Source organism: Crocodylus siamensis, chromosome 14 (genome assembly GCF_052110815.1).
Source record: "Crocodylus siamensis isolate JL-2025a chromosome 14, ASM5211081v1, whole genome shotgun sequence".
In the NCBI taxonomy this organism is placed as follows: Eukaryota; Metazoa; Chordata; order Crocodylia; family Crocodylidae; genus Crocodylus; species Crocodylus siamensis.
This window is the reverse complement of record NC_143408.1, coordinates 9282716-9309323: the sequence shown is the minus strand read 5'-3', so window position 1 is coordinate 9309323 and position 26608 is coordinate 9282716. Positions and strand designations below refer to the sequence as shown.

Sequence of the window (26608 nt, the reverse complement as noted above, 5' to 3'; positions counted from 1 at the left end):
TTCTCAAATGGCCGGATGTCCCAGCCTTTTCAAGTCCCCATGAATGCCAGAGGTAGCTTTCTCTAGGTGGGTCACTCCAGCAGAGCAGGCTTGCTGCAACAGTCCCTTGCCTCAAGGTTAGTTATCCTGAGGAAGGTAAATGGGACAGTGCCAGTGTATCAAGAGAAGGCTTACAACAAGAACAGTGTGCACATCCCCACTACTGCCGCTGTCCCAGGCTGAGCCCAGGCCCCCATGCAGCATAGCTGGAGTAGTGTACAGGAGCTCCTTTGCTCCTGGGACAGTGGGGACAGCAGTAGCAGCCGATGAAGGAAAGGGAAAGGGACATGCTTTGGAGCAGAGAGGGGAAGGGGGAAAATCTTATTTGATTTGGAGCATTTAAACAGTCCCCAACAGCTGCACCTGTGATTCAGTTTGCCAGCCCACATGGTGCGGGAGGAGGCTGGGAGTAGGGGGTTAAACTGCTCCCACATCCCCTTTGCAAAATCCTTAGCAGACATCTGCAGTGTTCAATGCAAAAGGTGATATTAGGGATAAATGTATGATCTTCAGTTATTTCTTTGCAATGCAGCTCAGCAACCCTCCCCATCACCCTTAAGTGTCTTTTGGAAAACAATGGGATAGACAGAAGAGTGGCACGATTTGTTCTTCCTGTCGGTGCAACCATCAATATGGATGGCACTGCCCTCTATGAAGCTGTTGCTGCTATCTTCATTGCTCAGGTTAACGATTACGACTTGGACTTGGGACAAATTATAACTATAAGGTAAATGAAACTCTTCCTTTTTTTTCCTTTTTTTTTTTTAAAAACAGAAAAACTGTCCTGTTTTCTCCTGTAGTGTTGACAGTTATTTTGGTGCAGCATATTTCTGTTCTGGGAAGGGAACAAACTTAACGTGAAGTCCCTTTGTACTGGCATAAACATTTCCATGAAAATACCACACCTCTACCCAAAATTGTTATACCAACACAAAAGCTGTTGAAGTCCTGGCTAAACTTTTCATTAAAATAAACACTTCTCACCTGATGCAGTGTTACCTCCCAAGTCTGCAGACAGCTGGAACAAACCTCTCACTGCAACCTGATGAACAGCATTTTAAGTATCAAGACTGGTATTTCACTGCTGATTAATTCAACATAACTACATCCAGCTAGTATGCTTATCCTACAGTACCAAACCACTCATGTCTTTGCCTGGGCCTAAGTGTCCTAAATATCCCATAAGCAGTTCCTAAAATCTCCAGTTCTCCTCTAACAATTTATAAAATAGAGCTAAGAAATGTTAGTATAAAATCCTGTGCCACATTTTAAATTTGGACAATTAGAGAAGTGACAAAAATAATTCATAATAAAAGAAAAGCACAAGAAACCCCGTACTCATTGGACTTCATTACGTGTCATACAACCTTAACGCCACCCTTTGTGCATATGGCATAAAGAGTCTTCAGTAACCCGATCATTTGCTGTTCTTCAGCAACCCGATCATTTGCTATTCTTCAGCAGTTAAATCATTCACTGGAGAGGTTCATTGCTGTTCAGGGAATGAGGCAGCTATATTCTCTATTCAGCATCTGCATACTCATTCAACTGCATAATTATTTCTTCTATACCATCCAACCTAGGCCTAGAGGTGCTAATTATCAAAGTGTACATGCACATCTCAATTAATTCATCTGCTGCACAATTCTATGAGGCACATGTAACCTTATTTATAAATATGGAGCTGAGGTACAGATCTAAGCCCAATTTCTCAAAAGCAGCTACTCATCTGGGGAGGAGCTGCTCACCCAGAAACACCAGGCATCTCAAAACTGGGCAACCAAAAATTGGGAAAGACAAAATGAAAAGCTTCTTTCAGGGCACTGGCATTAGCAATGCATCTGTGGCAGTGAGGGGAATGGAACTGAGTCCTCCTGGTCTCAGACCACATAACCGGGCCATTAATATCCAGATGCGACTCGTGTTCTGCAACTCTCTCTCATTCTCTGCATGAATGACCAGGCTCTTTTAAAAAGAGACTTCAGAATTCACCGTAGCTGTCAAACTAAACCCAAGCCATACAAAAGGCAAGAGGAAAGGTTTTTATTATCTTTCAAACTGCCTTGTAAGTCACATTATAATGGGGCTGTGGTTGCAACCATGCCTGTCCACAGTAACTTGACCTTCCATTCCAAAAACTGAGACTTTTTCATTCGAGGCAGAGGTTTATTAGCGGAGAGCTACATAAATGCCCTGATATGTGCCTGTAACAGAAGGCAATATGTAGGCATATGCTCCCTCAACAGCAAAATATCCCGTTGATATCAACAGCCATCCATAGCAAAATATTTACTAAAACTCTGCTTAATTATAAACATTTTTCTTCAACTCTAACCAGCACAAAGGAACCGTCCTGTAGGAAAATGAGAGGTTGGGGGTGGGAGGGTGGGGGAAAAAAAGAAAAAAAAAAAAAAATCACACAAAAGCAAAAATCTCTCTATAATCTAAAAGGGGAGCTGACTAGATGAGGTAGGCAGATAAGTGGAAGACGCTGGTCCTTGGCAAACACTGAACCGTATCCCTTGTTACAGTCCCCAAACTGCAATGTTATTGATTTCCCCGGGGAAACCGTGCCTGTCCAACAACTCTCTCCAGGTCACCATTCAAATCTCCTAGATCGGGGCAGGCAATTATTTTGGGCAGAGGGCCGCTTACTGGCTTGCGAAAACTCATCGAGGGCTGCATGACGGGCAGCCGGGGCAGATAAATATTGATTTTCTACATTTTTTAGGGGCCCTGCGGGCCAGATAGAATGGCCTAGCAGGCCACATCCAGCCCACAGACCACATTTTGCCCACCCTCATCCTAGATGGGGGCTGAGTGACAAATGTAGTGATCTTTAACTATGATTAACATTTACCTTGCCATACGTTTAAAACCAGTTGAGAGCTTTAAATGACAATGGCACTGTGGCCCTTTATTTTTGCAGCATAACAGCAACAGCAGCGAGCATAGGTGCCGCAGGAATCCCCCAGTCGGGACTCATTACAATGGTCATTGTACTGACCTCTGTTGGCCTTCCAACTGATGAAATCACCCTGATCATTGCAGTCGACTGGGCTTTGTAAGTACTTTTCCATAGTCTGTTTTTAGTTTCTCATGTTCAGAATAGTAACCACGGCACGTTCTAACTTTACAGAAGTAATGACAGTAGTTAAAAAAAAATAGACATGAATTGAAGGATTTGTAAAAACAAGTGCAGGAGTCAGGAGCTCAAGCTCCCAGATTTCTTGGTTCTGCCACCAACTTCTGAAGAAACAACACCCCGAAGAAATCACAGAACATTTTTAAGGGACTGTTTATTTAGGGGGCTTCCAGTTTTGAGGGCTGAACCTAACACTTTGGGTTTGACTTTCAAAAGTTGCATGGATTTGTGGGTGCTCAGTAGGGGTGTGTGAAGTGGGCCCTATTCGATTTGGATTTGGCCTGAATCAGGGACAGTAATTCGATTTGTTGATTCAGATCACTGTCACCGATTCAATTCGGCTGAATCCAAATCTGAAGATTCACCGCTGATTTGGAGAACAAGTGATTTGGACACAGATACAGCTTTAAAAGTTTTTTCTACATACCTCCGGGTACCAGCGCAGCTTGTGAATGCTGTGATGCTGGGGTGGATGGAGTGTCCCACAGGAATGTGGGGGAGCCCTGCATGTGCTCAGTGGCAAACCCCAAAGTGGACTGGAAGTACTTTCAGTCAGTTTTTCACCAGTCCCATGGGATGCCCCTGCCCACTACGGGGCAGGGAGGCCTGGGAGAGAGAGATACCTTACCCTCCATCAATGCTGACCTTGTGAAGGAACACCTTGAGAGGCTGGATACCTTCAAGTCAGCCAGCCCTGAAAATTTACACCCCAGGGTACTCAAGTCGCTGGCAAGCATCATAGCCCAGCCCCTGGCACGGATCTTCAAGAGCTCCTGGCGCTCTGGTGAAGTGCCCGAACACTGGAAGCAGGCCAATGTGGTGCCTGTCTTCAAGAAAGGGAGGAAAGTGGATCCAGCAAACTACAGGCCCATCTGCCTGACCTCTATCCCGGGGAAGGTCTTGGTAAAGAGGCCAACTCTCAACAGACTGGCCAATGGCAACATCCTGAGGGATAGCCAGCGTAGGTTTGTTGCGGGTAGGTCTTGCTTGACTAATCTCATTTCCGTTTACGACCAGGTGACCTATCACCTGGACAAGGCAGAACAGATTGATGTCATATATCTTGACTTCAAAAAAGCCTTTGATTTAGTATCCCATGATCACCTCTTAGCAAAACTGGCCAACTGCAGCCTTGGCCCCACCACGATCCGCTGGCTGAGGAATTGGCTCCGTGGTAGGACCCAGAGGGTGGTAAGTTGATGGAAGTCAATCATCGTGATGACCTGTGACCAGTGGGATCCCTCAAGGCCCTGTCCTAGGGCCTATACTATTTAACATTTTCATTGACGATGTGGACATTGGAGTCAGAAGCAGACTGGCCAAGTTCGCCGACAACACCAAACTCTGGGGTAAAGCATCCACACCTGAGGACAGGAGGGTGATTCAGGCAGACCTTGACAGGCTCAGGAAATGGGCAGATGAGAACCTGATGGTGTTCAACATCAAAAAAATGCAAGGTTCTCCACCTTGGGAGGAAAAACCTGCAACATCTTTATAGGCTTGACAGTGCTATGCTGGCTAGCACTGCGGAAGAAAGGGACTTGGGGGTCATGACTGACCACAAGATGAACGTGAGCCTTCAATGTGATGCTGCGGCTAGTAAAGTGAGCAAAATGCTGGCTTGCATCCATAGATGCTTCTCAAGTAAATTCCTGGACATCATCCTCCTGTTGTACTCAGCATTGGTGAGGCCGCAGCTGGAGTACTGCGTCCAGTTTTGGGCTCCACAATTCAAAAAGGATGTGGGGAAGCGTGAGAGGGTGCAGAGGAGAGCCACGTGCATGATCAGAGGTCAGGAAAACAGACCTTACGATGACAGGCTGAGAGCTATGGGGCTTTTTAGCGTGGAAAAGCGCAGGCCCAGGAACAATCTGGTGGCCCCCTATAAGTTTATCAGGGGTGTTCACCAGAGCGCCCCAAGGGGTGACAAGGTCGAACAGTCTCAAACTTCTCCATGACCGTTTCAGGCTGGACATAAGGAAGAATTTCTTTACTGCCCAAACCCCCAAGGTTTGGAACAGCCTGCCGCCAGTGGTGGAACGCCTTCGAGAGACATTTGGATGTTTATCTTGCTGGGATCCTATGACCCTAGCTGACTTCCTGCCCCTGGGGCAAGGGGCTGGACTCGATCTTCTGGGGTCCCTTCCAGCCCTAGTGTCTGAATCTATAACTCAACTTCTGGGTCTGCCAGGGAACACACAGAGGCCCTGCCCCCATGCCCCTCTGGCTCAGCCATCGGCCACGGGGGGACCCCAGGTGCTCCCCCATACCCAGGAGGCACCAGTCGCTGAGCCGGAGGGGCACAGGGGGGCTCCCCTGCTCATTTCCCAACAGACTCGGAAGTGCTTCTGGTCCACTTCCAGACCTGCTGCCGAGCGCACCAGGGAGCTCCCCATGCTCCTGTGGGACGCTGCATCTGCCCCAGCACTGCAGTGTTCACAAGCCGCCCACTACCTAGAGGTATGTAGAAAAAACATTTAAAGCTGTGTCTATGTCTGATACTGACAAGTGCAAGGTGCTGCACCTGGGGGGGAAGAACCAGCACCATACCTACAGGCTGGGGAATGCCCTTCTCATCAGTGCAGAGGCAGAAAAGGATCTTGGAGTCATCATAATGGGTCACCAATGTCAGGAAGGCCAACCGCACCTTGGCATGCATCCATAGCTGTATCATGAGCAGGTCCAAGGAGGTGATCCTCCCCCTCTATGCAGCACTGGTCAGGCCGCAGTTGGAGTACTGCGTCCAGTACTGGGCGCCGCACTTCAGGAGGGATGAGGCCAGCATCAAGAGGGTCCAGAGGAGGCCACTCGCATGATCAGGGGGCAGCAGGGCAGGTCCTATCAGGAGAGGCTACGGGACCAGGACCTATTCAGCCTTCACAAGAGAAGGCTGAGAGGGGATCTAGTGGCCATCTATAAACTTACCTGGGGGGACCAGGGGGGAACAGGTGGGACCTTGTTCCCCCGAGCACCTCCTGCAGCAACAAGGAACAACGGCCGCAAGTTGATTAAGAGTAGGTTCAGGCTAGACATCAGGAGGCGCTACTTCACGGTCAGGGCAGCCAGAATCTGGAACCAACTTCCAAGCGAAGTGGTGCTGGCTCCTACCTTAGGGGTCTTTAAGAGGAGGCTTGATGCCTACCTAGCTGGGGTCATATGAGCTTAAACTTAGTAGGGGGTCATATCAGCCCTGTATTTGTTCCTGTCCAGGGCAGGGGGTCAGACTAGATGATCTGCTCAGGTCCCCTCTGACCCTACATCTATGAATCTAGATCTGAATCACCAGATCTTTCCGAATCAATTCAGAGGGTTCCAATTCGATTCAGAGAGAGTAAAGGGTCTCCTGATTCGATTACGAGATCTGGCCACCAAATCAGGCCGAATCTCCACTGAATCCAATCAGGGACTGAAGCTTCTCATAGCCCTAGGGCTCAGTATTGACGAAAGTCAGCCAATATGTTTGAAGCTGGGTCCTGCATCTCAGTATCTGATTTTGAAAATATATCACATACACTTCTCTGATGTAGGCTTTGATGCAGGTAGTGATGACACAGCTTTGTCTTATCCAGGTATATTTTCCAAGCCCCCCCGATGTTGAAAGCATGCCAAATATCCTTCTTCTGAGTGTGGGGAAACAAGCTGAGAAGAAACTTGCCTTGTGTGGAAGGGAGGAAAGTAGTGGACATCGGAAGGGTGCATTTTCCTCTGTGAAACTTGATACGAGCAAGGCACCTGGCTCTTCCATTCTCCAAAAATACTTCCGTAAGTCCAGGTCTTCTCCTTGCTATCCTGTGGGCAAAGGCAGAAGATTTTGGAACTGAACTGCAGGCTAAGCAAGTAGTATAAGATACAGGATTCTCTGCAACTTCCACAGGGAAAGAGCCAGCGCATTTTGGATGGCCTCCATCTCAGCAGATGGCAAACCACTCTTCTACAGAACCGTCACACAGCTAACCTAGTCAGAAGGATAATTAACAAAAAAAGGAAGAGGAAAACAGCAATGGAGCTTTATTAAGCACAAAATCAAGATGTCAAATATAAAACTAGTCAAGACACTCTGGGACTTGGAAAAGAAATTCCTTAACTGCCTGTACACAGGAATTCCAAGTCTGGATAATGAGTGAGTCATTGAAATAGTGAAGTTATAGCTGTAATGGTCCACAAATCATGCAAGAGGCACAAAATGTATCTCAACTACATAGACTCATAGAAAACTAGGGTTGGAAGGGACCTCAGGAGGTCACATCTAGTCCAACCCCCTGCTCAAAGCAGGACCAGCCCCAACTAGATCATCCCAGCCAAAGCTTTGTCTAGTCAGATCTTCAAAACCTTCAAGGATGGAGCTTCCACAATCTCTCTGGCTAATCTGTTCCCATACGTAACCACTCTTATAATGAGAAAGTTTTCCTTATAGCTAACCTAAACTTCCCTTGCTGCAACTTGAGCCCATTGCTCCTTGTTTGTCATCTGCCACCACTGAGAACAGCCCAGCTCCAGCCTCTTTGGCTCCCCTTCAGGGAGTTAAAGGCTGCTATTAAATCCCCTCTCAGTCTTCTCTCCTACAGACTAAATAAGCCCAGTTCCCTCAGCCTCTCCTCATCAGTCATGTTCCCCAGCCCCTGAATCATTTTTGTTGCTCTCCGCTGGACTCTCTCCAATTTGTCCACATCCTTTCTGTAGTGAGGGGGCCCAAAACTGGACATGATACTCCAGACATGGCCTCACCAATACCAAATGGAAGAGAAGAACTTCTCTTGATCTGCTGGCAATGCTCCTACTAATGCAGCCCAGTATACCGTTAGCCTTCTGTGTAACAAGGGCATACTGTTGGCTCATATTCAGCTTCTTGTCGACTTGCCCACAGCCTATGGGATTGTTCGTACACATCCTTGTCAACTCTCTTGAGATTTCTTTTGGCCCAATCCTCCAATTTGTCTAGGTCTCTCTGAATCCTAGCCCTGTCCTCCAGTGCATTTACTAGGGGTGCGCAAAGTGAGCCCTATTCGATTCGGATTCAGATTCCCAAACTGGGGGCCGTGATTCAGTTCATTGATTCAGATCACTGTCCCCGATTTGATTCAGCCGAATCCAAATCCGAAATTCAGAGAATCAGCGATTCAGACAGACACAACCTTAAATGTTTTTTCTACATACCTTGAGGTACCAGTATGGCTCATGAATGCTGCAATGCTGGGGCAGATGGAGCGTCCCACAGAAGCATTGGGGGGGGGGGGGGGGCCTGCATGTTTGGCGGCGAACCTGGAAGTGGATGAGATGTACTTCTGGTCCACTTCCAGGTCCACCAGGGAGCACGTAGGGCCCCTCCTTGTGCCCCCCCAGCTCAGCGATTGACCTTGGGGGGCCCCAGGGGCCCCCACAGACCTGGGAGGCACCAGTCACTGAGCTGGGGGAAGGGGCACAGGGGGCCCCCCCTGCATGCTCTTTGGTGGACCCAGAAATGGACCAGAAGCACTTCCAGGTCTCCTGCCAAGCATGCTGGCGAGCCCCCCACACTTCTGCGGGACACTCCATGGGCCCCAGCATCACAAGCCACCTGCTACTTTGAGGTATGTAGAAAAAACATTTAAAGCCGTGTCTATGTCCGAATCACCAAATCTTTCTGAATCTCTCCTAATTGGTTCAGAGAGATTAAAGTGTCTCCTGATTCAATTTGGATTCAGAGATTTGGCCACCGAATCAAATAGGGGACCGAAGCTTTGCACAGCCCTAGTATCTACTATTCCCTCCTGCTTGTTGTTATCTGCAAACCTGCTGAGGGTGCACTCTACACCATCTTCCAGGTCATTGATGAAGATATTGCACAAAACCGGCCCCTGGTCTGACTGACCCCTGGGGCACTCGACTTGAGACCAGCTGCCAACTAGACAGAGAGCCTTTAATTACCACCCTCTAAGCCCAATGATCCAGCCAGTTTTCTATAAACCTTACAGCCCATTCATCCAACCCATACTCCCTTAGCTTGCTTGCAAGAACGCAGTGGGAGACCATATCAAAAGCCTTGCTAAAGTCAAGGTATAATTAGAGCCAGGTTTAAATTGCCATTTTGCATTTTTCCTGAAAATCATTAAATTAAGTGTTTTTCACATATATGCTGTTATACGTACATTATGCTGTTAGCCTTCTTGGCAATAAAGGCACACCAACATGGCTGGTCCGAGAAGAGATATTACCCTAAGAATTGGAATAGTTAATTTATAAGCAACAATTCAACCTAGTTGTTAGTAAAGAAATATCGTAGAAAGGGCTGCATAAATAAGTTAAAATTACTTATTATGGCCTGATTGGAATGGCTTAAATGGTCAAAAGTGGGAAAAATAATAATTTATATTGAAAAATTGTACTGGCTGTTTCCAGGCATTTAGAATCAAACTTGGATGAGATGTTATGGGTTTTAGTCTATCCCCTTCACAGAAGCAGGATTTGTCATTCTTAAACCAAACTAATCCTAAATGGATGTTTTAAGAAAAGACTGGACAGGTAACTAAGGAGATCCCATAAATTGCTCCGGCAGCTTGTTCCATTGTTCTACTATTCTTAGAAGATTTTCCTGATCCAGAGCTAAATCTGCCTCCTTTTACTGGTTTAAAACAAAATATACAGCCTAATTTGGAAGCAAATAGAATATGCCAATTTTATATAAAAAATTCTTGTTACTTCCAAATATGTACGTGACAGGCCAGGCTGCCTGTTTAAGGAGAAAGTCAACCTTGTTAAGAAAGCTCAGCTGAGGGGCATTTGGCTAAAGAAGGAGCACTGCACTAGGACATCAGTGCTCAACCTTTTGGTTTTGTGGACCAGATGAGTGGCATGGGGCTGATCTGTGGGCTGGATTGGATTCTGCCTTCCAGTATTAAACCCATGCCACCTGCCCCAGCTCCATGCTGCCAAATGAGGGCCCCATGCCATCTCCTAGGGCCCTATGCTGCCTCTGCTCAGCCCCGTCCCGCAGAATCAGCCCCACACCACTTCTATCTGAGCCACCTCTGTGGATCAAACTAGCATACTATCTGGGCCATGTCTCTTCCTACGGGTCTGGAAATTTGGCAGCAGGGGAGCTGCAATGCTGCCATCGCTCCCCTGCCACCATATCTGCAGATCCGTGGGGATTCCTTGTGGGCAGGATGACATGACTATATGGGCTGGATCTGACCAGCAGGCCTGGGATCAATTTTGTAGCCCGGGTGTACATGGGATTGTACTTCCCTCTCCAATTGAGGGAATTATTGGCAGGGCAGCGTGCTGTGGAGGGACACAACAGCCCAGCAGCTGCCTCCGTCTCCTATAGAGTCAGGTCCAGTCAATCAATGTAATTATATACAGATTTATTATTACACCAAAACCATTAAAGGGCAAGTACATAGATTATATACATATATACATACATACATATACACACACACACACGCGCGCACACAAGTTTACAAAACAATAAACCCTACACACATGCATACACATACACACACACACAGTTATCATTTAAAATACAGATGAACAATAGAACAAATCAGACTGAAGGATATTGATATATTGATTGGGCAACCTTACACCTCTATTCATATACAAACTATTATTTCAAATTATTCCCATAAACTGCAAGGCACAGTCCACAAATATAATCAGCAGTCCTTAGACTACCTGGGTACCCTCCAGGGCAGGGGCCCCACTCCCAAGGTAACACTACAGGAAAGGAGATGGGGGAAAATAAAAAGCAGAGGAAGACCCCAAAGACTCCTAAGCTCCCCTGCTATCACCCAGGAGTGGCCCACATGGTGTCCCATTGCAACCCTCGGGGGATCCCTCCCCTGTGGGGACCCTCTCTCCAGGGTAACTCACTACTCTGCAGTCCTGGAGAGTTGCCTCTTGTTCTCCAGGTCAAGCTCCGTTCCCTGCCGGGTCTTCCTGCTGCCTGACTCTGCTGCTGCTGTCCTGGCTTAGGGCCACATGCACCACTGTGTGTAGTGGGTGCTTCGCCTTGTGCTAGGGGTTAGAGGCTTGGACAGCGCCAGGGCTTGGTCTGTTCCCGGACCCTCTGCGCAGTGTCATCTGCGCTGAGCTGCTGCCCCGTGTCAGCAGATGTAGACCCGAACCACCTCAAGCGGCTCCCAGGGTCTCTCACCCTCCGCGAGCGCCTCCTGCACTGAGCTTCCAGCCTCGTTCTGGGGGTTGAGGACCTGAGCCGCCCCAGGGGCTCCAAAGATCCTGCTCCATGCACCAGCCTATGCACCGTGTCTCTGGCTGCACGCCAGAGGTTGCAGATGTGAGCTGCCTCCGCAGCTCCCAGGGTCTGGACACCGTGCGCCGTGCTGTGCACCGAGAGCCTAACTGCTGGAGCCGTACCACATGCCCTGCTGATAGAAGTCTTCAGGGGCTCTTCCTGGGCTACTGCTTCACCCTGCTGAGCAGGTCTCCTCAGCTCTTCTAAGCCCCGCTCTTCTCTTTTCTCTCTCCCCAATGCATTTGCCCCTTGGCAGCTCCTTTTATTCGCTCCAAGGCTCCGCCCCTGAAGTCATCCGGACCTTACAGTTTACAGTCTTCAATCAGGTCCAGGGAGCTCTTCTTGCCTTCCCCTCAGGAAAGGGGCATGATATTATTTCTCTCGCTGCCTCCTGATTGGTGGATGGGCTCCACCAATCAAAACAGCAAGATCTCAAGCCTGGGATTCAACCCAAGCTCTGAAAGGTAAGCCTGCTACAATTTAAAAAGCTCCCAAAAGAGAAAGCAAGCCTACAATACAAGGAGAAATCTCTGGCCAGTTGAGTTAAAAGGTAGTAATACAGTTTATCAGGAGAAAAAGCAAATCCTAAAAGAAAACCCTAAACAATGGCACTGACTTTTAGAACTGCCAATAATGAAGCAGAAAACACAAAATGTTCTGATGCACTCCTGTTGTGCGATGGTAAAATGCTTTCCCTGCCAGCAATGATCAGTGGATGCTGAGCAGCTACTACACAGCCCTTTTTAATATCAGCAGGCCCATACAACTTGTACATAAGAGCAAATGTGCACATGTAGAACCCAGATAAAGCAAAGGAAGCCTGTATACTGAAGTGCAAAAAGAGCAGCCAGGGTGCAATCTTGTCAAATTTATTTCCTATAAGTCTTAGTGCACCCAGGAAGTTCCAGAGAACTGGAGAAAAAAAAAAAAAGTTAACACTGTGCAAATACTTGCAGATGCGTATCTGGAACGACCCATGTAACAGGTCTGTTAACCTGACTTCAGTCCTAGGCAAAATTATTAGGCAAGGTCTTTGGTTCTTTGGATTGAGAACCAAAAGGCTAGGAATATAATACAAATCAAAATGTTTACAGAAAATGGATGTTCTCAAACTAACTTGCCACCCGTTTTTTTTTTCCTTCTCTGAGAACGCAAAATTTGGTCAATAAAGTTAATAGGTTTTTGAGTTGCTTGATTTAGTACCGCAAGATGTCGTAATAAATTAGAATCATAAAAGATCTACAGGATACAAACAAAATATATTACAAAATGAGTAAGCGACAGTCACAAAATTATAATAATAAACAGGAAATTTGTGCTGAGCAGCTGTCTCTTGAGAGGCCCAATAGGATTTGGTTCTTAACCCTATACTGTTTAACATTTTTATCAATGACCTGAAAGAAAAAAAAAAAGTCACGATTAAAATTTTCCAGGACTTCTGGTACTACTGTATCTGCTCTGAGAAGAATACTTGTGATACCCACCTCAATCCAAAACTGCCTTTACCCATCAAGGGGCAAGGATTTTTTGTGATACCTTTTATTAGATAAACTGCATACTTGAGAGAGCTGTTGGACAAGCTTCTGGACATCAGTGACCTTCCCCAGGTCTGCGACCAGTGGCGATGCATAGGGGGTGCACGTGCACCCCCAAGAGCACTGGTGCACTCCCTGACTGGCTGTGGTCCTCACTTAGACAATGGGCAGGGGTGGCAGGTGGGCGTGCCAGTGCCACCCCTACAAGTGCCAGCCAGGGAGTGGAGTGCCATTGTGTTCCCACAAGCAGCCGCAGCCACTCCCAGAAGCCGCAGCAATCAGCCATCTTGTGATTGACCGCAGGGGAACCCCGCCTCCCAGTCAGCAAGATTGGCTGGGGGGACACATGCCCCCCCCCCCCCCAGTCTAAGGCGACACTAGTCGCCCATGTCTGTGACAGATCTGGTCAGTCCTCCAGGCCTTCCATGCTATGTCACTTCTCCCACCCAACAGCTATACTGACCACTCTGCCACACGGGCAGAACTCTACTCCCCACCCCCTACCCCCTTTTTTGTTTTGTTTTGTTTGTTGCCAAAAACGTATTACCATTCAGCCTTTAGAGAGACAAGATTACAACCCATGTGTGAACAGGATGCCTTTTGTAAGCTTAGCCCCAAGATAAAGGTACAACTACAATTCCCTTAATGATTACACTTTTAAACACAAAATCAAGGTAGTTACAATTCCCTTAATTATCACTATCCATTCAGAAAAGAGGCAAGTGACAAATATACAGCCTGATCTTTGATTATCACACCCCAAACGCACAAAACCAAATACTTACTCAAATGCCCATCTAGCTAATAATACAGCATAATAGAGTTTCTTACCAGTTGAGGTGTGGGGAGGTGGCGCACAGACTGGCAGTTCCTCTCCTTTTCTCTTCAGGCAATGCCCTCTGCTTAGAGAGAGCTTGTTCTAATATTCTAATAATCGTTCTTTGGCTAGTTCTAGTCAAACGTCTTTGTATCACTGAAATCTCTGAAATGAAACTGAATGAGTTCTCTTATGGACCTAGAAGATATCAAGTAGAACTGATGCTCTTGTGAAGGTTATTTCTACCTCCTTCCCTTCAACCTCATGGAGTACTTCTCTACAGTGTCCTGTTTTCCCTTCACCTTATTTAGAGTCTTCATCAACAAGATCGCTTTGTTCTCATAAGAAACTTAACACTTATATCCATGGGCAGATCTAGAACTTGATCCTGGGGCCCTGGGCTGTATTTTTCTGTTTAAGAGTGAAGCAAAAACAAATATAACTTCTTTCAATGAAGTTGAACACAATCTGCAGGGTTTCATTACCAGGAGCAGCTAACAGACAGCAGAATTGCAGAATGAAGGATAGCTTGATTGGTGGAACATCAAGACCATCAAAAAGAAGAGAGGGTTGTTAACACCTGTGGAACGTAGAGTTTATGAAGGATCAGGTAGATTATAATGAACAACGAAGTCAGTTGATTCACTCAGCACTGCCTAACCAGAGATGTTGCTGCCACTATCAGGCAGTTGCTTTTAAACTTTGGGTATACAGGCAGTCCTCAGACTTACGACGCAATTGGTTCCTGAAAACCACATCTTAAGTCAAAACGACGTAACTCGGAACCAGTTTTCCCATAGGAACAATGTTATAAATGGAGAATTGGTTCCTTTACGACACTCGATACAGCTGAGTCTGGCAGGTAAGTCTGTTGTTGTGGGGAGAAGGGGCATGGGGGGGCAGATCAACACCCCCACAGTGAGGGAGAGGCTGGGGGGGTGCAGGTTGGGGGCGAGGTGACTCCTGCCGCTGCATGCCACCGGTCTGGGAGGCATGGGGGGCGGGGGGCGTGTGCCACTGGATCTGTGCGGCACAGGCGGGGCGGGGGCTGCACTCCAGGTGGGCGGTGGAAGGCACTGGGAGCAGGGGCTATGCCGTCCTAGTGCTCACCCAGCCTGGGTGGGGCAGGGTCACGATGGAGCCGCTGTGCTGCCTCAAGATAGGTGGCGCACAGCAGCAGGAGTCACCCCAGCCTCCCTGCACATCCCAGACAAGCCACACCTTTGTCCTTTCCCCCACCCCAGATGGGTGAGGCACAGCAGTGGCAGGGCATGGGCTGGGGGTGTGTGCTCCTGGATTGGGGCAAGGTGGGCAGGGTGGAGGCCGCACCAGGCTGCACTTCTGGTGGGTGGCAAGGGTTATGGGGGGGCCTACGATGAATTTTAGGGTGGCTGCAGCCCCTCCCATAACCCCCTCTCTTCCACCCACCCCACCCCGATCCAGGGGCACCCTCCCCATGCCCTGCCACTGCTCACCCAGCCGGAGGATGGGGGGTGCGTGACAAACCCACAGCTCATCTGGGAGGCTGGGGTGGCTCTTCCTGCTGTGCGCCACTTGTCCAGAGGCAGTGCAGTGGCTCCATCCAGCACCCACCCCACTCGAGCTGGGCATGCGGTGGGAGGGCATAGCCCCCACTCCCAGTACCTTCTGCCACTTGCCTGGAGTGCAGCCCAGCACAGCACCAGCCTCACCTGCCCTGCACAGATTGGGGGCACCCCCCCATGCCCCCCCAGACTGGCAGCAGAGCAGCAGGAGCTGTCCACATCCTCCTTGCACCCTCCCTGGCCCAGCTGGGCAGTGCTTGTCCCAGCCCCAGTACCTCCCTCACTGTGGGGGCATTGATCTTCCCATCCATGCCCCTTCCCTCCCCCCTCCCCTTCCACCACGACAGACTTACCACCTGGAGGCAACTGTGTTGAGCATTGTGAAGTCGAAACCCGCATCAGACCCTTGAAACAGGATGTAAATGATAAAGGTCGTAAGTATTATTCATCGTAACTTGAAAAGTCGCAAGTCGAGGTCTGCCTGTAGCAGAATTAAATGGGGTGCACCAGTGTACCTCCCTTGGATGTACCTCTGCAAACATCTTTTATAAAGCTATATTCAGTACATTTGGTTGCGCTAATTATTACTATCAGCTAAAGCTATGATCTAGCATAGTAGGATAATTTAATTTAAGGTCTTCCTTTTATTATGTGTTTTTCTTAGGGCTTGTGCTCTATGTAGTCTGATGTGGCTCTGTTGGATGTACAAATGCTTTCTTTCCTTTGCTGACCAAGTTAGTTATCACTCAGAAACAGACTTTTGGAGCATTCTTGGCATCCTTGTTCAATACTGGCGACAAGCAATTATACATTTCCTCTGTACCATGTTCAGTCAACAAGATCTTACTATCTACACAAGTCAGTTCTTCCCATCAAAACAAAAAACATTAAGTTATTACAGCTGTTACTTCTAAGTAGTAATAAGATGTTTCAAAAAGCAGTTGTTTGCACCTGATGGCCAAATCCACATGAGCATGGACATTTGGTTCCCCAGGGACAAGAAGCAGCAGCACACCTCATGCTGCTGCTAGTTGTCCCTGGGGAGTGTCTGTGTTACCTGCCTCCTGGTGCATGGCGAGTTACCCCTGGTGGGGTAAAAGAGCCTGGGGCCAGCACTGGGCTGGCCCCAGCAGCCTTACCTGGGGTCCTGTGGGCCTCCTGGGGCTGCAGCAGCAGGGGCTCTGCCACTTGGAGCCTGGCTGGCAGCAGGAGCATGGCTCCAGCTGGCCAGGCTCTGCTTTTGAGCAGTGTGCTCGCCCTGCATGCACTACTCTGCTTTTTTCTTTTTACTCCAGAATAACCAGGGGTCAAAACTCCCCACGCCACACTGCTCCCTTGCAGCGTAGGAGAACAGCTGCATGTACTAGGTGCCACATACCACATGGCCACCTAGTCTGGATGTGGCCAATCTCATCTGATCCTAGTGTCCCCAACCAGCAAATTTTATTCACAGAAGTTTAGGGCTGGAAGGGACCTCATGAAATCATTGGGTCTGGGGTGCTCTGGGCAGGAAAGACAGCTGGGGTCAAATAACCCCAGCAAGGTGTGTGTCCAGTCTCCTTTTGAAGCTTTCCAAGGTTTACTTCCCAATGCTACTACTTATGGCTAATGTTTGTTCATCCTTCACAAGCAAAGATAACCGCATCTAGTGGGGGTTGAGGGGAGAAGAGAGAAGGGAATCGGGGGGAAAAAAGGGAGGAAGAAAAGAGAAAGGGAGAAGGAAAGCAAAAAGGAGAAGGAAGAGAGGAGAGAGAGGGTGGGGGTGGAGGCTAAGTTGCGTGGGTAACGCAGGTGACTTATAAACCCAAGCTTTGCCCTGAACAATCTTCTGCAGCAGGGACATGGGGAACGACAAGGACTGGAAACGAGAGGTCCTTGTTTTCCTGGCCACGCGCTTCCTCACTGCCTCTGCTGTGCACTGTTGCTTGAAGGCCAGTGCTCCACTCTGGACCAATGACCTCCAAGGTGGATGGGCATGAGCGATTTGCTCCCATGACTCCGGGTCAATGCCAAAACTCTTTAGAAATATCTTTAGGGTGTCCTTGCACCACTTCTCTGGTGTGCCCCGAGAGCATACTTCATTGGACAGTTCACTAATGGCTAATAATACAACCTTAAACACATATTATAATAATTAGGCTTATGTTAATTCCAGAGGCTGTACTTGTCACTGTTGTATTTCAGTCACCGGGGCGTACCATGGGTCTCTGGTGCTCAGGGGTCAATACTTGCATTTGTGCCGCCCCGTCCCCCATCTGCAGCCAACCGCCGAGCCGGGGGGTCCAAGCCTAGAAACACCAGAGGCTTCTCCACACCACTTCTGAGTACCCTATGGAGGGCCCAGCCAGCATGGCCCCATCCCGCCGGTACGCCACTGTCAGTCACTGATCACATCCGAGGCCTGCATGTTGGCAATTGCTAACAATGAGCTCCCTTGCACTGTTTGCTCAGTTAAAGCTATCTTTCTAATAACAAGCTATGTGCTCATTCCCCGCTTAACTGAAGCCCTTCATTATACCACCCCCTCAGTCCCTGGGAAGCCAAAATGTAGGTCCAACGACTGCTCCCCTCTCAGATTCTTGCCCAACCAGGATACTTAAGAAAAAACTGAATGCATCTTTAAAGGAGGGCCTACCTACCAGGAGCAGCGAGTCTGGGTGGGGTTTCAGGGTTGGTTTTTTTTTTCTTAAAAGGGCCGGAGCTGGCCCGGGCAAGGCACCCGTGGGGGCCTGGGGGAGTGAAGGAGGGGGGCTCGTGCGAGCCCCCATGCAGCATGGAGCAGTAGGGGACAGCAGGGATCGCCCCCCTGCCCAGCAGCATCTGGTGAGCTGGGGCTTTTTTCCCCCCAAAGTGCCGGGAGCTGGGGCAGGCAGGGCAACCACTGGGTCTGGCCTGCTTGATTCGGAGAAAGCTGAATTGAATTGGGACAGTGATTCGAATCACCGAATTGGCCGAATCCGAAGTGAATACTAGCCGCTTTGCACAGGCCTAATGACTAAGCCTGGGAGCCACATCAACCAGGCTGCAGGCCCACCCCAAGTCTGGAAATTTGGCAGTGTGTTGAATGGTGGCAGTATTAATTGCTGCAGCTCCTGAGATAGACTAAGTTTATCCCAACCACATAGTTGGTCCAATAAAAGATCTCACCCACAAAAAAATCTTTGCCTCTCACATTTCCTGGACTGTCACAGCTATGATACCACTCCTTCCCATCTTATGGCAGCCTTCACTGTTGCCTGTGTAACTACTAATATAGGCATAGGCAATACCTAGGGGTGGCACAGGGAGGGAGGGCACATGCCCCCCCTGAGATTGGCAGCTTTGATGGTGGCCATCGGCTTTTGTGGGCAGTCACTGCCCCCCTCCCTTGCCGCTCACATGGCTCCTGGCAGTTGTGGGCAGTCCCCGCTCGCCATCGCTGACAGCGTGGATGGTGGCTGGCTGCAGGCAGTCCCCGCTCACCACCCCCCACTCCCCCCTCCCACTGACACTGCTGTGGCCACCTGTGGGCAGTCCCCACTAGCTTGTGTCATGCTCCTGCCACCAACACCGCTACTGTGCCTCCCAGCCTCCGGGAGCACGTGTTTTTCATGAATATAGGTAGTAGTTGGAGTGGAGCTATCTTAATAAAACTAAGTCATAATATGAAAACGTCATGCCTGGAGGACAGAGGACAAACCTCAGCAGCAATGCCCAAGTTTAAGCAGGACTTCTCACAATAATCACCAAACAGGCTAGTGCTCATTGGGATTCACATGGACAGGTCCTCAAAAAGTGGTTATTTGCATTACAGGAGGGGTTTGCAACTTTTTAAAACAAGTGTGCTCCTTTTATCTCAAAGTTTCAGCTCATGTACTCCTTTTTCTTTTTCTCTTTTTTAAGGGAGGGGGAAGATCAAGGCCCCGTGGTGAGGGAGTGGGACAGGGGCAGGCACTGCTCAGCTGGAGCAGGGTGGAGCAGGTCACAGGACAGAGCTGCAAGTGGCTTGTCCAGGGGATGAGGGGAAGGTGGGCAGCCACCGCATGCACCCTGGGAGGGCATGGGGGGTGTGCACCCCCCAGATCTGCGCACGGTGGGCTGGGGCACTGGGTTCTTCCCAGTGGGGGAGTGGGTTGGACTGTGCTCCTGGTGGGCTGCAGCAGCGCTGGGGGGGTGGGGGGGGCAGGTCGAGGGGGCTACGGTGAATCCTGGAGTGGCTGCATCCTTGTCCCATGTAGCCCTGCTCCCATAGGCCCCCATTGAGAGGGAGGAAGTGGGGCTGGGGCAGGGGCTTAGTGCAGGACAGAGCTGTGAGCAGCTCATTGGCGGGGTGGTGCAGGGAGTGGCAGCTCCTGCTGCTGCATGCACCCCGGGAGGGCATGGGGGCACATGTCCGCAGATCTGTGCACAGGGTGTGGGCAAGCTAGGGCTGGAGTTGCGCCAGGCTGTGTTTAGGGTGGGTGGCAGCAGTGTTAGGACAGGGCTATGGGTGGGGGGGCTGCAGCCACCCCAGAATTTGCCGTAACCCCCCGACCCTCCCTCCTACCACAGTCCGACCCAGCACTCCTGCCGAGAACAGCCCAGTGCTGCCTTGGCCCCAGCCCCCAGAGTCCCACAGCACACCATGCTTTGCATGCAGATCTGGGGCCATGCACCCCCCATGCCCTCCTAGGGTGCATGCAGTGGTGGGAGCCACCCCACCATGCCCCCCAAATGAGCCGCTGACAGCTCCATCCTGTGCTCTGCTCCAGCTGGGCAGCACCTTCCCCACCCCCGCTCCCTCTCTCCCTGCAGGGGCCCATGAGAGCGGGGATATGGGGTAGCGGGGGCTGCAGCCACTTCTGAATTCACTGTTGCCCCCTGCAACCCTCCGCCCAGTGCCACCGCTGCCTGCCCCAAGTTCAGCTTGGCCCAGCCTCCCGCTGAGAAGAGCCCAGCACAGCCCCAGCCTGCCCTGCCCCACATGCAGATTCAGGGGCACATGCCCCTCATGCCCTCTTGGGGTGCACATAGCATTGGGAGCTGCCCCCCACCCTTAGCCTACAAGTCTATCAGTTGGTTGTTTAGCCTGCTGCCTTTTTCAAGCAAATTTGCTCCTCAGCCAGTTGTTCAAAACAGAATTCAGTCCTTCCATAAACAACTACACCAAAGTCACTCTGTCCTCTCCTGTCCTTCACAGCTTGCTTCCTTCTCCTCCTTGCTTTCTCTTCCAGGAGCTTTTAAAACTCCCGGTAGGACATTCCCTCATTACCCAAATGTCCCACAGCTGGGCTTCCTCAACAGGGCTGGCTCCCCTCCCTTAAGGGGACAGACTGTTACAAAATCCCACTGACTTTCATTGCAAATTACACTTCAAGCATTTCAGGGATCTTTGTTGCAAGATGCATTTTCCAGACCTTTAATCTTTTTTTTTCTTTCTTTTTGAATCAACCTTCAATTCCAGACATTTCTCTCTGTTCTGTGCCTTCAATTCTTGAACATCTTTTTAAAAGCACGGACACCCAAACTGGAGACAGCTGTTCAGTAGCAGTAGTCTCAGTAGTACTATATGCAAAAGTTAATTCTGATTTCTCTGAATTAAAATAATTATAAAATCTTTTTATGTTTAGATTTTAAAATAATTGTAATTAACATTTTTTGTAAATAGACAACTTAGAACGGAATCACCCACGATTGCTCCTTTGAATACCTACCAAAATTTACTGCAGAGGTAGCTGCATGCCAAAGTGGGTGAAAAAAATTGTGGTATTGTGTAAAAAACACTTTAAGCCACTTAGAACACCCACTATAGGAAAAGGACCATTGAAATGCAAAATGTGATTTACCACATTGATCTGATAATAATTCATAAAATCAAGCTGACATTTTCAAGCTCAAATTTAGAAAAAAAACCCAGCAGCTCCTTGAACATATGCCAATCACTACTTGTAAAGACCTTCACAAGATACAACAGGAGAATCAAATAATTAAGGAATGGACCTAACAGGTTAATGCACTAAAATGCTAAAATAAAACTGCAGTACATGCTTTTATTTGGTACTTTTACTACATGCACAAAAATACTGCAAGTACAATAGTTAAGACCATAGAGGATGCGATTATTGGTCAACCCAGCGTAAAAGTTTGAGTGCAATTTTATAGTGGGGCTTGAGGGGGAAAAAGAATTATAATAATAATAAAAAGAGTTATATCGAGTTCTAACCAAATCTGTTCACACAGAGAAAAGCTAGGATGATTAACCTAACATCCGTCACTACATTTCTTTCAGCAAAACTGACTGGTTCTTCTTACATTTATTTCCTTCTAGGGATCGATTTCGAACAGTGACCAATGTCTTAGGTGATGCACTGGCTGCTGGTATCATAGCACACATCTGCAAACAAGATTTTGCACCAGAGAAAGTATGTATTACTTTGGGAGAGAAGGGAACAGGGGCGATAGTAGATGCACCAAAGGGTGGGGCTAGGATTTAGAGAGACCTAGACAAATTGGAGGATTGGGCCAAAACAAATCTCATGAGGTTCAAGTGCAAAGTCCTGCACTTAGGACAGAAGAATCCCATGCACCAGGACAGGCTGGGGGCCGACTGGCTGGGCAGCAGCTCTGCAGAAAGTGACCTGGGGGTGACAGTGAACAATAAAGCTGAATATATGAGCCAGCGGTGTGCCCTTGTTGCCAAGAAGGCTGATGGTATACTGGGCTGCATTAGTAGGAGTGTTGCCAGCAGATAGAGGGAAGCAATTTTTCCCCTTCATTTGGTACTGGTGAGGCCACATCTGGAGTACTGTGTCCAGTTTTGGGCCCCTCCACTACAGAAAGGATGTGGACAAACCAGAGAGAGTCCAGTAGGAGGGCAGTGAAAATGGTTTGGGGGCTGGGGGACAGCCTCTTTTGTGAGGAGAGGCTGAGGGAACTGGGATTATTCAGTCTGCAGAAGAGAAGATCAAGACGGGGGATTAGATAAAAGCATTTAACTCCCTGAAAGGTGGTTCCAAAGAGGTGCCAGATGACAGAACAAGGAGCAATGGGCTCAAGTTGTAGCAAGGGAAGTTGAGGTTAGATATTAGGAAAAAACTCTCACTAGGAGGGTGGTGAAGCACTGGGACGGGTTACCCAGAGAGGTGATGGAAGCTCCATCCGTGGAGGTTTTTAAGGCTCAGAAAGGCAAAGCCCTGGTTGAAATGATCTAGCTGAGGATGGCCCTACTTTGAGCAGGGGGTTGGACTAAATTAGCGGTTCTCAACCTTTTTTGTACCAGGACCCATTTGCCAAAAATCAGTGGCTTGTCCCAACCCACAATCCCCTGCGCGCCCCTCCCCTCCAGTCCTGCTGGTGCCCCTTGTCACAGCCCCTTGCCCCCTGGACCATGCTGGTGCCTCTCACTTCCGATCCATAGTCCTTTGCCCCCACCCCCCTCGCCCTGCCATAGCTGTGCCCAGCCATCATCCTGAGCACCAGCAGGTGGGTATGCACGCAAACCAACAGCCAGACACCCCCCAGCCCTCCGGACAGTCCCTTGGACTTCCATCCCCCACTTCCCATTCACTAACCTGCATCCAGCAGCTGGGGCTGCTCCCATTACCTGGCCTTGCTCTATGCTGGACACGCACATCTGCGCGCACAGACGCATGTGTGCCCGCTGCCTCCAATCGTCCCAAGCAGCCACTTGCTGGCTGGAATGCTGCCAGCCTGCAGGGGAAAAGCTGTGCTTCACTGGGTTTTTGTGGGATCCTGCTCACGACCCACTTTTAGGTCGCAAGCCACCAAAAAATGGGTAGATTGAGGAGCAAAATTAAGAGCAGATTTTTCTGGGTTTTTCTGCAGCAAGATCCAGTCAGCAACATGGACAAACTGCCTTCTGTAGAGGCTTCGCTTCTCTACCCCAGAGATTATGTGATAGAAATAACTGAAGAAACTTTGTCTGGAACAGGAATTATTTATAGCATCTGTCGGGTGTAACAGCTGCATTATTTCCATGTGCTAAAAAGGTACTTTGGTGCTAAAATGCTGCCACTTTAAATTCTGTTTGCCGGTATCCTAGAGAATGAGGCATTTCTCTGTGTATTCAGCAGCAGAAAAATTCCCTTTTCCTATGGAGAGGTCTACAATGCTCCAAAATGTGACAGCCAAGTGTAGCTGTGCTGCTCAGAAGTGAGTTAGGAAGCAATGGTGCCAATTGCTTGAGACTGGTGGGATACATTTATAAAGTGGCTTCCTTGATTGTACAAAGCAGCAGTTTTGGGGGGTTTTTTAAAGGTGTCACACCACTAGTTTCTCCGTACTTTTTTTTTTTTTTTTTAAGATGGAAGAATCAACAGCTTTTACAGGATCATTTTAGCAAGTAATAATAAAATGGGGCTGGGTAGGACTAGAAAACATTCTCCAGTCAGCACTGTTGGCTCTGTTATATTTAGTGTTGAGAGATTATGCTGTTTTGTAATTTTCTTTTTTTATACAAAGATTTTGTGTGGTCTAAAATAAAGATTTTAAGTAGACTTTCTGTCTACAATCCAAAATCTAAATTATGATAATCTTTCAGGAACAGTCTACTGGGGCAAATTTGGATTTTCCAAACAGTGTTTATTAGGAGCAGAGTTGTTTGATATTTTCAATTTTTCCTCACTCATTTTTAATCAGTATGTGCTAATCAAGGCTCCCAGTAATCACTGGGAGCGCAAATGACTACTGTATATAGCTACAACGTGACTAGATCTTCACCATTTAAAAAAAAAAAAGATACATCTGGGAAATAACAGCAAAATCTGCATGTTGCGAGTCAAACACAAACTTTAAATGTCTATTCATGTTGTTTGTTGGTTTGTTTCTTTGTAATACATGGAATCCAAATACAAGCAAATAGAAACTGTATGCAGGCATGGAATGGAAATGAGAAAGGCAGTTGCATATACAAAACTTGTAATGATTTTTTTTTTTTAAATCATCAGGCACCTAAAACATTATTCATTTTTTCCCCAATTTGTCATTATCATTTCAATATAAAAATGTTTGCATTTTACTGAACTCATAATAACTTCTTTTATATTCTCTAGAAAGAAACGCACTGAATTGTATAAGGGACTGGAATAGCTTCTTGAAAAGCCAATGGAAAAATCTCCCATTAATTTCAACAGGAGTCAGATCAAAGCCCAAGAGAGTGAAGAGTGATCTGCAGGTGATTTGGAGGTGTATGCAAGACCTGTTCCTTTATATTATCTAAAGGAAAGAGAGAAAAGCCCCTGGGAGAAATAGCTGCTACTTTTTCCTCTTAGGAAATACTTCAGAAGTTTTCCAGAATTTAAAATAAAGGAGATGTGTGTCAAAAACAACCATTTTACATACCAGACCCAAAAGTTCTGTCGTACTGAAGCAAATATTCACACTTTTAAAAATCATATTGTTTTATCTATTCTTGGAAGAAAATATCAACTGCATGTTCCACATTCCAAATACAAATGCAGCCATGTGCTTATACAACCACACAAATATTTTCTTTCATTTTTTTGTATTTAAACAAAATGTAAATGACATCTTTGACCCACATGATGACTGGATCTGCAACAGTGGTAAGAAGCTGGAAGCAGGGCAAAGAGGGACATTATGGACATATAACACCTACAAAAAAAACAGTGATGGTTAGTTTGCGTGCCAGCTGAGGACAGCTGATTGATTAACCTATTTAAATAAGCCTTTAGAGAGTCAATGCATGAACTGCTGTAATTTCAACATGATATTACAAGTTTATTCTTGCTCCCCCTTTCACCCTAATGTTATATGCTCCAACAACATGATTATCCATGGTAATATCGTCAAGTTATCCTACCACTCTCACAGCCTATTTTTATCCCACTATACAATTCAGGAATGCACAGCTGAATGGAAACATTAAGGCTTTTTTCCTGCCACCTCAGACTAAGGCCAGGCACAGACATTAATTACACTTATACCAGTATAAGTGAATCAGAAAGCAGTCTACACCCATTCTGCACACATAAAGACTGGTTTTAAAATGGCAGAACCCAGTCTAAGATGGATCTGAATCAATGGGATAGCAGACTTAAGCAATTTAGGTTAGACTTTATCAAACTTCTGTACCAGATCCCCTACTGACTCAAGTTAGGTCACTGTCCTCTGGCATCCCAGGTGCCTTTGTAGCCCCCTGCCATCCCCCCTCCCAGGGATGTGCACTGGAACTTGGCTGGTGCTGGGCTGCGACAGAGACTAGCAGGAAAAGCCTCTGTCCCCAGTCCTGCCAGCTGTCAGGTGCAGCCAGGGGTGGGGCTGGAAATGTTGGCCCCCATGCTGGGCAACGGGGAACAAGTCCCCTCTCATCCTGCTGACTAGGGCTTCGCAAGGCTTCAGACTGTGCTTTGGATCCGGAGAAGCTTGGGACGCTTCGGTGTCCAAAGCAGCATGTCTGAATCAAAGCGCTGGCTTTGTTAGGCTTTCCAAAGCGGTTCGGAGCTTCTAAACTGCTTCGGAGCCGCTTCAGAGATCTGGCCATAGGGTATAATGGGGAATCAATGAAATTTCTATAACTTTGTTGTTTTTTGTCTGATTTTGGATGAAACTTGCAGGGGTGGTAGCCTCTGCTGAGAGCATGAAGCCTACCAAGTTTCAAGAAGATTGGTGCAGGGGCTGGGGGAGAACTGTACCCCAAATTCTTGAAAGCAAAATCCACGTCATGTATTTGTGTTACACCACAGGGAGGTGAAACCTGCAGGGGTGGTGGCCCCTGGTGAGGCCATGAAGCGTGCCAGGTTTCAAGAAGATAGGTGCAGGGGTTTGGGGGATCTGCACCTCAAGCTGCGGACAAGCAAAACTCCCGACATGGGTGACACTGTGTGTTTTAAGGTGCAGCAGAGTGAAAGCTGCAGGGATGGTAGCCACGACGCATGCCAGCTGTAGAGGGGATTGGTGCAGGGCTTCTGGGTTTTGAGGCCCTGCACCTCTAGCTGCTGACTGGTGAAACTTGTGACACGGGTACTTGTGCAACTGACTGTCTCTGTCTTGGGGCAGTCGATTGTCTGCATTGATTATTTCCTCTCCTTAGTCTGTGGTTTTGTAGGTGTTAATCCTTGTTAATTAACTTGTTAACAGCTAATTAACACCTACAAAACCACAGACTAAGGAAAGGAAATAATCAATGTAGACAATCAACTGCCCCAAGACAGAGACAGTCAGTTGCACAAGTACCCGTGTCACGAGTTTCGCCTGTCAGCAGCTAGAGGTGCAGGGCCTCACAGGCCCATCACATTCCCATGGATGGGGGTGCCCAGGCCACCGCAGGCACATTACACTCCCATGGGTGGGAGG

At 48.2% G+C, this 26608-nt stretch overlaps 1 protein-coding gene across 1 annotated transcript in view; it reads left to right on the top strand.

Annotated features, from left to right (window-relative positions):
- The window catches only part of LOC149853337 (excitatory amino acid transporter 5-like), a 69276-nt gene extending 44819 nt beyond the window's left edge, over positions 1-24457 (top strand). The window contains exons 8-12 of the mRNA XM_090027749.1: positions 572-766; positions 2969-3103; positions 21603-21696; positions 23120-23283; positions 24346-24457. Of these exons, the coding sequence (XP_089883875.1) occupies positions 572-766; positions 2969-3103; positions 21603-21696; positions 23120-23254 (559 nt within the window). The 3' untranslated portion in view covers positions 23255-23283; positions 24346-24457. The remainder of the gene's footprint in view (positions 1-571; positions 767-2968; positions 3104-21602; positions 21697-23119; positions 23284-24345) is intronic.
- Positions 24458-26608: the final 2151 nt, after the last annotated feature.